General features: G+C 34.4%; 1 protein-coding gene across 1 annotated transcript; it reads right to left on the reverse strand.

The window, feature by feature from the left end:
* Window positions 1-3,274: 3,274 nt before the first annotated feature.
* On the reverse strand, window positions 3,275-12,247 carry LOC145254694 (protein fem-1 homolog C-like). Its single transcript, XM_080113356.1, has 2 exons — window positions 12,124-12,247; window positions 3,275-5,507 (listed from the first exon to the last, which is right to left on the reverse strand). The coding sequence occupies exon 2, from the start codon at window positions 5,505-5,507 to the stop codon at window positions 3,693-3,695; it is 1,815 nt and encodes a 604-aa protein (XP_079969482.1). The 5' UTR covers window positions 12,124-12,247; the 3' UTR covers window positions 3,275-3,692.
* Between the last annotated feature and the right edge of the window lie 357 nt (window positions 12,248-12,604).

The following is a 12,604-nucleotide window of genomic DNA, read 5'->3' on the forward strand; positions in this document are numbered from 1 at the left end:
ACTCTAGTTTCTTACCCAGGACAGCTAGACTTTCGAATTCCCTTTTGGGTCCCTGCTTCCAACTGTACTGACATGCAGAAGTTCAAGTGTAATGTGAACCGACAGCTTGCTGCCCAACTCCCTACACAGTACCCCGATGCCTATGTCCCTGATAGTAGCTCCCTACAACAAAGTGGCAATGTGATTTGTTTGGAGTGAAAATGTAATACAATATAAAAATGCGAACGATTAAAATTAACTAATTTTCATATTTCTTTTGATGGAGAGTTCTTAAATACAATATGGTTGTCCTCAAGTCCAACGTGAACAAATTCTTGAGGAGCCTTCCCCTTAAGTAATCCAATTTACCGAATTTCCACAAACGATGACGACTTGTTCTAGTTGATCACTGTACCCTCATTAACACTTGAGTTGCCCCCGGGCCTGGAAAAATGGCGACAAAAAAAAAAAAAAAAAAAAAAAAAAAAAAAAAAAAAAAAAAAAAAAAAAAAACTTTCATTTTTTTTTTTCACGTTATTTATTGATGGTTGCTTAGAATCTAGGATGAAAATCTCACACACCGCATATTTGTATGAAATAATAATAATATATATATATATATATATATATATTAATATATTATTGTGTGTGTGTATATATATATATATATATATTAATATATTATTGTGTGTGTATTGTGTGTGCATTACTATATTAGTGTGTGTGTATGTGTATTACTATATTCTGTGGGTACGTGTGTATATAATCATTGCAACGTCTTGTCGGACGAGTGCAATTCCCTCAGACACTTAAAGTCCATGAGCACAAAAATGACTTCCATCGCCACAGGACCATTTTTATAGACATGCATGAGGGAGTATCTATACACAGATGATGTTCGACAGCAAGGTCTCTCTCTCTCTCTCTCGGTTAACCAACAAGCAAGAGCAACATAGCCAGCAACAAGTTAAACTGCAGAGTAACTTAATGCGGGTACTGGTCTCCCGCTTTATTATTATTTTTTAAAAAATCAGATTTGCTTCTAGAAAAGTGGCCTTCACCACGGCTTAAGGGAACCCTCTCCACCCCAACACACATTTGGTGCTAATTGACCGGTGACCCCGAAAAAGGGTTTATTCGCCCCCTTTGAAAGGTCTTGTTTTTAATCCTTCAGGGAGATTAGCCAGCCTCCTCACAAAACAAGTCTTGTGGGGTGGAACCAGTTTAGTCGCCGGTGACCCGACAATGAGGCAGGTAGTAATGGGTTACATGGTACCAGTAGCATATGACATGACCTGACTAAAGATATATGTATCTATCTATCTATCTATCCACACACAAGTAATAAGTTTGTCCAACTAAACAGTACAGTAACATGTATAGTATAAGTGACATTTATAACAACTAGAAATTAAATAGGTTGTAAGGCTCTTGAATTTTTTACTAGAATTGACCACAAGTACCCGTAGAGTAATTTAGGACAAAAGAAAATGTAAAAAGTGATATTCTACTGAAGGCTCAACCCTCAATGTGGGCGAATTACTTGGGACTTCTTTCCAGTAATGGCTGACGGAACAGGAGCATGCTACTCCCGGTAAGTTAAGGGTTCCGCTAGAAATTCCGTCTAAATTCCAGTTCGACAATATACACATGAAGAAAGTCGGGGGTTACATCAACCGAAACGTTAATGTCTAGATGAATAGAGTAGTTCAATGAATCGTAATAAAATTAAATGGATTATATATTTGGACCTCGGGAACACTTGATTTGACTTTTAACCTGTAAAAGTAGTTGCTTAAGGGTCAAAACTAAAAAAAATAAACAGTTGACCTTGGAAGGAGTAAACAGACTAAATTCTCTGCACATATTTTTAGCTAGAAGTAGCTAAATTATTCGCACTATTTTATTCATTTGGCGAATACTCAGAAGACTAAATTTCTAAGTCTTTAGCGGTGAATGTTTTGGTTTAAATTTCAGCCGATTACAGCAAAGTAATTCAACATTTGAAATCATATAGGGTAAAATATAAAGAGGAATTCTCTAAAACAATTTTAAGTCTGTATAAATTAAACTAACATTTAAGTTTATTTTAGAAGCTGGCAACCTTATCTCATTCCCAGTAACTATGGTGGTCTTTTCTAATTGAGGAATTTCATAATCACAATGTAGGTTTCATATTCATAGTTAAAAAATATATATATTAACTTAAATTGCGTATCTCACTCATTTATGTATCAATTTTTAAAATAAATTGCAATCAATTTGTAAGAGGGCGCGGATGCGTGTATGACAGCGACAGCAGCTGTATGCAAATAAGAGACGTGTGTGAGATGACACCACAGCAAGGAAAGAAAGGGAAGAAGAAAAAGACGCATTGCACAAGTGGCCCGAGAGCGACTGGAAAAGACGCGTTCTATACATGGCTGGACAAGGACGAAGTACCAAGTGTTTGACACGGCAAAGTTTTGCTAACGTAGAAGACTTGAACAAGAAACAATGCGTTATTTAAGAAAATTTACTGTTAAAAGCGTTTTTAAAACTAAAGAGTAAAAAATATCAAATTCTTGCCTTGATTGCTTCAATATTACTATCTGAATTCAACGTGAGCGTCCCAAGTGTGAATATTTTAACACGTTAGTTTAAATTAACTATTATAATAATTTAATGTTGTGCGGAGTTTTTTTTTTCTGATGAATAATCCTTTTAATTCTGACAAGAAACTTAGAAAAACGTTTTGAATTAAAAAAAAAAAAAAAAAAAAAAAAAAAAAAAAAAAATAGTAAAATAAAACTTTACTGGAATTTAACCGAATATTTAAATTGTTATGTTAGTAAGAATCGATAGAATAACTTCAAGAAATTTTGAGAAGTGCATTATACAGGAAGCAGTACTATTCTAAACTGTCCTACAGATTTTAAAATTATTTGGCGTCCTTTTCATAAAACAGCTGAAACCGATGGGTTAATCTTGATGTTACGGTTTTCAAAAACCATTGGAGTTTATAAAGAAACTCAAAAGCCCCTACTTTCTCCTTGCAGTATCCATATAATTAGCATTCGTTGGCAGGACAAATACTACACATTGATTGTTTGAAAGACTAGTTTTACTAGTAATATAGAAAACAGCAGGAAATTATTTTTTTTGTTCAACCATTCCATTATTTCAAGTAGAAAAAAGGTGATAACGTACTATGGTTATGTGATTACATTAGCTGATTGTTGCGATGATAGAGAAAACGATTCAAAATAACACAGAATGTAAATTAAAATCGGTTAAAATTATACTTTATATATAATATATATATGTGTGTGTGTGTGTGTGTGTGTGTGTGTAACGTGCAAGCCGAAATGATCTTCAGTGTTTAAGCGAACTTAAGGAAAATGCTACATTTAGACATCCTATCTAAAAACATTTGGAATAGAACCATTTACCTTAAAAGGTCATTTAGTGTAGCTTTCTTGATCCTAAGAAAAGGATTTGTATAAAAACAGTTTTGGACGTAATTCTACGTTTTTAATATTTTGTTATACATTCAGACTATTAGCCGATGACCGACAAATTATACAAAACAATAAATAAATAATAAATTCTTAAAAATGTCTGCATTAAAAACGAGTAAAATTTTAAGAATCAATACGTTGTAAAAAAAAAAAAAAATATCGAACACCGATTTTTTTTAAAACCGGAAAGTTCGAGGGGAATTATAGATTTTTTTATCGTGAATGAAGTTTTATGAATCTGGTCAATATTTTCGGATATGCATTTGGAATCTCGGTGCCAGATTCACAAATATTCCGAGCAGCCAGACATTGCAAAGACATAAAATTTATAGGGTTTCTTATAATGCCTCTGGATTCCAAGTCCATCAATGGAGTCCTGTTGACCATATTAACCGCATCAACATGGCCGCCTGCGTCTACAAGCAAATTAACGAGCGACGAAAGATGAGCATCATCTTGTACGTATCCAGCAGCAACATGGAGCGGAGTGTTGTTCTCGGAGTCAAGGCAGTTAGCATCGGTGGAGCAACCGAGGATGAATTTAATGAGCGAAAGTGGATATTTACCTTTAACCGCCATATGCAGCAGCGTTGTAGAGTACGGATACCTATGATTGCGTTGAATATTGCCAACCGCTTCTTTCATCCAAGCATTATCCTCATCGGAAAGATCAAACTTTTGAATCTCCATTAGGTTTTCAAGAACAAGTTCCAGAAGCTGAACGTATACGATTGCATAAAAATCCGGCGCGCCCCTAAGCCTCACTCCCCACTCATTATCATCCAGGAAAACAATCAGATTCCGGAATGTAAATACAACTTCATCAATGACAGAGGATTGACTGACGAAGCGAGTACGAAGTATGTAGTTCATGGTGTCAACCGATCTGCGGGACGGAGTTCGGAAGCGTTGACCGGTTTCAGATGGGAACTCAAATAGTTCGGCGAGCACTTCGATACACATGAATATGTCCGTTTGAAACACGTCGTATGTGGCCACAGTCATGTAAGCATGGACAAGAATTCCACTAAAGCAAGAAAGCAAACGGCGGAGGACTATCAATCCCTGGATATAGAGATCTTTCACCTTACTCTGCATACGGCCCAGTTCAGCTTCGGTTTGAAATTCTAACCCAAGATCAGTCATCAATCTCGTCTTCCACTTATCGGAAAGGCCCAAGAAATTTTCATTTCGAATTCGTAGTGCCTTTCGCCAGCATCTCAGACCTTTCTCAAATTGGGAGCGAAATACTATTAATTTGGCTCCTGAGGACTCAAGGGCCATCACATATTCCCGTACAGAGTATACCTTATAATTCATCAGGAAATGTTCAGCGTTTCTATCACCATTACAGATGGTGACACTCAATGCGTTATCCTCAAATTCTGTGCGTATATCTTTATTTATGCCTTCCGCCAGTAATGTCTTCATAACACTAGTATTTCCTAAAACCGCAGCAGATAAAAAGTCTTCGCTCCTACTGGACAAAATCATATTGGTTATCCAGGTAAATACGTACGGCATTTTGGGTTCATCCGACACAATATCTCCAAATTCCCGTGGAAAGAAGTGCTCTCGTTCAAAACAATTGGTAAAATACACCAATAGCGATGACAAATAATAGTATCTGTTATTGTAAACTTCATTAGAAGCTAATACCACATCATTCCTATACATTTTGACGATTCCGCGGCTTATTAATATCACAATCATCGTAATGTCCAGTTTATCGACAACTACTTCTAGTGCAGACGTAGATTTATAGCCACCGGTGTGACTCTCAGACATCTCTGCTCCACATTCGTCTAAGAGATACCTCACTATATCTCGAGAACCGAGTTCGCACGCGTATACGAGATAGCTTTTGTTGAAGACCTTTTGATGGACGATTGACTGACGATTACGTAATGTTAACGGAGTAAATATTGAACGTATTCCATCAAGATCGTTTGCAGTGATCAAATCGTAAATTATCTGCCCGCTTGGTAAATTTCTTTGGCGTGTACGAATTGCCGCACTGTCAGCCATCTGAAAGAAAAATATTTGTATTAGTTTTTGAAAATATTTTTATTTGAATGTTTTTACGTTTCGTTCACTATCCTGAGATATTTAGGCAGAATTTCATTATTCGCGCATATTTCATTGAAGAGGATCATTCTTTTTATGATCTTTCGAATTTGTTTTCGTACAAGTATTTTTGTTGTGCGATCCAAAGTTTTTATAAAGTCCCCTAGTTTACCGAACGTTTTCGGTCTCGATTGACCATCGTCAGGGTTGTTCTTCCTGTGCATCCTACTTATTGATTTGTTCTGTCGTTTCACTGTTTTTATTACTAATTTACTATGTAGTTTCACCTAATTCGAATTCCCCCTTCCTCTTTATCGTGTTAGAATAGGTGAAGAGGAAGGGGGGAATTCGAATTAGGTGAAACTACATAGTAAATTAGTAATAAAAACAGTAAAACGACAGAGAACAAATCAATAAATATGTAGGATGCACAGGAAGAACAACCCTGACGATGGTCAATCGAGACCGAAAACGTTCGGTAAACTAGGGGACTTTATAACAACTTTGGATCCCACAACAAAAATGCTTGTACGAAAACAAGAAAAATTCGAAAGAGATCGTAAAAAGAAGATCCTCTTCAATAAAATATGTGCGAATATATATATATATATATATATATATATATATATATATATATATATATATACTCGGGTTTTTGGTATTCAACGAGGTTGTTAGATAGTGCTCAATAAAAAGAGCTAATAATACTTATTTATTGTTAAATAAACATGTTTACATCCCGTTGCTACAAACAGCCAATTGTTTCAATCAAACAACAGATATCATCAGATTATTCATTGAACATTTGAATAGTCAAGTCGCTGCCTGATGATATCTGTTAGAAACAAATGGCTGTTTGTAAACATGTTTATTTAACAATAATTATATATATATATATATATATATATATATATATATATATATATATATATATACACACACAGGGTGTCCACAAAGTCTGGCTACATAATGTAGGCAGACTTTGTGGACACCCTGTGTGTATATGTTTGCTGACGGGAATACACTTAAAATAATTTTACCCTTAATTAAATAAGGAAAACTTAAACATTTTGAAAACTGCCTCATGCTTACATGAGTATATTTTATTTCGAACGGTTTTGCTATAGTTTTTACGATTCAGTCGTGATATTTGCTAATCATATCTTTAGAATTTGGAAATTGTTACCCTCTAATTTACTAACGGAAAAGGTAAATTTTACCCTAAAATTAAATAATGTAATTATACTTATGAACCTAGTCATTTTATGAGGCACAAGGAAAACACAATTTCACATCGATATTTACAATGGAGTCTTCAATTTAAGTACTTATGAAATAATGAAAACGTAACAGGAACCAAAAAGAAAAAAACGAAACAATTTTATCTTGTGGGTATATTCTTGGGTGGGTGGGTTGATCTCCCACTTAAGAAGCTTACACACCAGGGTCGGAAAGCAGGATTGAGAAGTCAGCACATACGAGGAAAGGGCACAGACCTGCAAAATGAGCCTTAGCAGCCTGTCGATATTTTCAAGCAAGAACGCCTAAAACATTTAACTGGAAAATTGCCCCCTGAAAGAGAAGGCAATACCTAAAAGGATGGACGTAGAACTGCATAGAACTTAATTCACCGCAAAATAAGCGGGAACCGAATAATTAATGGATTGTCTAATCTCTTTGAAGGTCGAATATAAATCCTTAATCGAGGTATGTATATAGTCTTGGGTGATGGACAAGGTAGAAATAGCGATTATCTCCGCCACAAAAATAAAAATTTACAAAACACCTTGTTGGAAACTGAAGAATTCTTTCGAAATGAATAAAGTAGAAAAAAAAATTAATGGAAGCAGTTTGGACCATACAACCACCTTTAATCATTCAAAACACTAGAGGGAGTTCCAAGCCGGAGTCACGCTGTCAGACATAGTTTTTTTTTTTCAAAACGAATAACCACTTATCAAGGCTCGGGGGCATTCGAGGATAAGGGTTCATGGGTATACATTAGTCAATGTGATTAAAGCGTAGTAAAAATAAATAGTGGGGATTTTATAAATTGCCCAGAAGCTTGTCAAAACATCAAACCTCTTTAATTGATGTCAGATGTGCATCAGAGCGTTGATGTAGAGATAGAAGCTTTGTTTTAGATGCATTATAAGTAACCAGCCACCTTTTCCCCGATTGTACAACGTGCTCAAGATCAGATGAGCATCTGAGAGAACTTGGTAGTTTATGGTCTTTGTACTACCATAGATTGTAGTGCCGTCAGCATAAATACAACATCAATTACACCAGGGGAATTCTATTCTGTTAAGTGTTAATGTCCTATTTGTAAGAACTTATTTCAATCAACCAGTAAATTATCGTTTTACGTGTGCGACTATCACGCTTCATTTACAAAGCTTTTAAGTTATTTCACCTAAATTCAGGTATCTGCATACAAGGCTTTAAATGCAAACCCGGATATAAGATACTTATCCGGGGACCCAACAGCTCTTATATCCAGCTTACACTATACATAAACACAGGCTCTTATTTGGGACCATAGAACATCTCTTGTATCCGGGGTCTCTTATATCCGGGTCACACTAATTTAAAGTAGATATATGTAAGAGTTTGATTCGTAGAAATCATGGGTAACTTAAATTCCGGATTAAATTTAGAATGTTGGAATTCAAATGTCACAAATCACGAAAAACGAAAGGTGTCAAACGTCTGAAAACAGATAGGAATTTCATTTGAAAAGAAAATGTTTAAAAATATAAAATGCATTTTTAGAGAATTAGGGAAGTCTTCAAACCGGTTAGGGTTAGGGTTATTAATATCACAGTGTCCAGTTTATCGACAGTGACTCCTAGCGCAGACAGATTTATGGCTGCCGGTGTGACCCCCCCCCCCAGAGATCTCTGTCCATATTTGTCTTAGATATACCTCACTATATCTCGAGAACAGAGTTCCTGTGTCTACAAGAACTTGTTCTAGACCTTTTGGTAGACAATTGACTGACAATTACGCGGTGTTAACGGATTAAATATTGAACGTATTCATCAAGATTGTTTGCAGTGATCAAATCGTAAATTTGATGTCCGCTTGGCAAGTTTGTTTGACCTGTACGAATTGCCTCACCATCAGCCATCTGAAAGAAAGTTATTTAGGTAATCATTTAGCTTGTAATAGGAAACTTTGATCTCAGTTCGGCAACGAGTGTGCACAAATAATCAATGTTGGATCAAACAATTTAAGAGTTCGATATGCTAGGGAAGTCATTTGTATTGTGACACTGGAACTATAATGTCCAGTTTGAATATTACTAAATAGTTTCGGATTGAAAAAGTGGAAGTAGGGGTGTACCATGACACAACTTGAGGAAAAAACAAAAAAAGATTCGTCATTTGAAAATATAAACGCATTTTTTTTATAGAAAAGTTTTAACCGATTAGTAATCGCCAATAAAATTTTTCATTATACGAAAATTCGATACAAATTAGACTGGATTTTCTTTTCATTCGTTGTAGATTAAGAGTTCGATTTCTATGAAATGCATTTAGATTTTGTGGTACTTGACATCTAATAAACGCTTTAAAACGTTATGAAAATGGTTATATAAAAACAAAAAGACAAAATATTCTTAAAGAATAAGTAAGAGTATTTTTCGAATAGAAACATTGTTTACTGAAGTTTTTATTGCATTCTAGTTTGTCTCAGCCCCTTTTATATTCCATTCCTCCGTTTGGAAATACTCCCTTAGTGATCTAGCTATGCCGATCTCATGGAGACATTTTTATCTATAAATTTGATTATAACTTGTACAATTGTATCTCGATATTAAAAAAAAAAAGACAATCATATTGTACGTACCATTACGGAATGAAGTTCGGGGAAAAAGAAAAAAGATCGTTTAGATCAAGTAGTTTTGTTTTAGTTATACAGCAAAAAACATGACAGCGAGATGAAGGTAGCCATGTTTGAATACCAAAAAAAAAAAGCTATTATTTAACATTGTTGGGTGTCGACGATTTGTGCCGAGTTATCTCCGTGGTGCCTCCATTTATCATGGGGTAAAAGTTCAAACATGTGTACCCTCATCTCGGTTATAAAATTGTTTTTGCAGCTGTAAAAAAAAAAAAAAAAAAAATTAAATAAATAAATCAAGTGAATTTTTATCGGAAAACTTCATTCCATAACGGATACGTACAATATAACTTTTTCAATATTTCTATTTTTTATTGTATTGATCAAACTGTACAGGTACCGGTTGACAAAAGTGGAGGTCTTCCTGGTAGAAAGAATTTCAGTTATATTCAACTCTGCATATGTCGAGGTAAACTTGCTATACTAAGCGATATTTAAGTGTATCCAATTCTTTGGTTGGTTGTTTAACGGCATATCAACCCTTTTCAGGTTATTTAATGCCAAATCCAAAGATTCAGAAAAATTTAATAGAACATTTGTTTTCAAGTCGGTTTCTATTTAACCCATAGTTGGGACCCTAACAGATACTACCACTCCAGTTCAAAGTGGACCAGGGACCAATGGTAATTAAAGAGTAGCTCAACACTCCAAAGCCCGGAAGCTGGGGTCTCACATATGGATATAGTTTAAGATCAGATCCAGGCCCAATTTTTCTTTGAGAGGGGGGAAAAAATCACTTCAAGTCCGATTAAAGAGTCCAATGCTAATGCAGAGTGATCCGCGCTTTTTTTTTTCTTTTTTAAATCGTATTCCTAAAGTTTTTTTTTATTCATTCAATTGTAAGGTTAAAGTACAGAACAGGTTAAAAAAAGAAAAAAAAAACCTTCCCTCGTTAAGAATGTTTTTTTTAAATAACGTTATTTCAGCACGGGTCACTCTGCCTGAGTACCAAGGTTTTAATAAACTTAGAAATCGTATAAAAATTGAGTAAAATACAAAATTGTGGAGAAGATATAAAACTTGTTTATATTCAGTATTAGATGCTTAAAAAATACAGTTGCTTCTCGACTGCAGAGGGGATGGTAAAAGTGTCTCTTGATTATCAGGAGTCAAAAATGCAACGCCATATATAGACATTAGTCGGGTTTGTATTACTGTACACAGATTCGAAAAAGTTGTCTAACAAATATATTAGAAATAAATATTAGCAAAGGTAAGATCAGTTACTTTTCTACCAAACTGGATACATTGGTTTTTATTCAATGTAACATGTTTATTCAGCTCGAAAAACATGCAGTGTTTACCGATGTATTGGAAAATTCAAAATGGCGCCCGACACTCTTTAACTTGGTAAGTTTGGCAAAAGGTGTTATAAATAATAAACTAGATAAAATACTATTTAAAAAACACCGAATATATGTCAAGTTATGTCACGGTAACATATATTGAGCGAATTTCTAACAGTATTTTGTCTAGTTTATTATTTATAACATATTTTCCTGAACTTACCGTGTTAAAGAGAGTTTCGGGCGCCATTTTGAATTTTCCAATACATCGGTAAACACTGTATGCTTTTCGAGCTGAATAAACATGTTACATTGAATACAAACACGAAAAATATATCCAGTTAGGTAGAAAAGTAACTTATCTTGCCTTTGATAACATTTTTTTTTACAACTTTTTCGAATCTATGTGTACAGTAATAAACCCCCATTAATCTTATCAATTGTTTTCGCAGAAAAGGGGGGGGGGCTTGTGCCGTTTACAAAGGTTGTAATACTCCAGTTCGCGGATCGTGCTGAAAACGCATTTAGAAATATTCTTAACGTAGTGGGAGAACTTGTTTAAATACTCTCCGCCTTCTAAAATAAAAATACCATAAAATTTTAAGGTATTAATGCAAAGAGTTATCCGTGCTATTTTTTTTTAAATCGTATTTCTACATTTAAAGTTTTTTTTTTTTAAATTCAATTGTAAGGTTAAAGTACTGAATAGGTACAAAACGCCCTCCACATGTTAAGAATGGCTTTTTAAATAACATTATTTCAGCACAGATCACTCTCTGCAGGAGTACTAAGTTTAATTTAACTTAAATCCTATTAAAAAATATCGAGATTAAAGTTTTGGCAAATTTAGTGTGTATATTCACACAGTTGGCGAAATATACAGATTTTAAAAATTAGTTTTACTTAAGTTATTTAATTGTAAGTCAATTCCGGCTACAACTCCGAACATTAAAATATATATTGATTTGTGATTGAAAATTACCGAAATAAAAGTTGGGTACAAGTGCAGAGTGTGATCCGGACGTAAACATTTAAAAAGCCATTCTTAACATGGGGAGGGTGTTTTGTACCTATTCCATACTTTAACCTTACAACTGAAAAAAAAAACACACCGTAAAATTTTAATTAAACTTGGAAATACGATTTAAAAAAATAGCGCGGATCACTCTCCGCACTAGTAGCAAGAGTTGTTTTACAGGATTTAGACTTAAATCAGGATATACAAAATTAATCAAAAATGTATAAACACTATTCTCGTTTGAATTTGAATGTTTTTATGCCGTATGAAAATTAAAAAAACGCTGAATATACAATATTCATAATGCATTAATAATAAAAACGTAATTATTTTTTTTTATACGAATACTTCTCTTCGAAATTACCTTTAAATTTTCTGCGCGTTGTTTTCGGGATGCGACGGTTATCTTACAGTGATGGCCCTATTTTATCCAGGTGTATGGACTCTATGATATGCATAATATTTGTGACTTCGCAGATTTTCATTACGAATGTATAATTACAAGAAAATAGGGAGTTAACCCAAACAGTGTTTAGTATATATACATAAGCTTTTTTTTATGTATGGTGAGAGGTTCGCGCCCGTGCTAAGTTATTAGTCGTTGGTTTTATGTTATAATTTATTCAAGCGTGAGTATGTCGGGCTTTACAGAAAAAAAATATAAACAACTTTTATTATCAAGACGAATACAACCTAACTAGTTCATACCACGTACAACAAGGCGCCTCCCAAGATATTAACAGATAACATCGTTAAAGAAAAACACGCGGATTTTGCACTACGATGACCCTAGGATACGTTTTTTGTTGTTCAGGTTACGATGTCGAATACGATGTTTTGTTCCG

This window comes from Euprymna scolopes, chromosome 30, assembly GCF_053919585.1.
Source record: "Euprymna scolopes isolate OS-2025 chromosome 30, ASM5391958v1, whole genome shotgun sequence".
Taxonomy (NCBI): domain Eukaryota; kingdom Metazoa; phylum Mollusca; class Cephalopoda; order Sepiida; family Sepiolidae; genus Euprymna; species Euprymna scolopes.

Bases quoted from the DNA above. Each gene is read 5' to 3' on its own strand.
- LOC145254694 (XM_080113356.1), bottom strand. From the start codon at position 5,507: ATGGCTGACAGTGCGGCAATTCGTACACGCCAAAGAAATTTACCAAGC.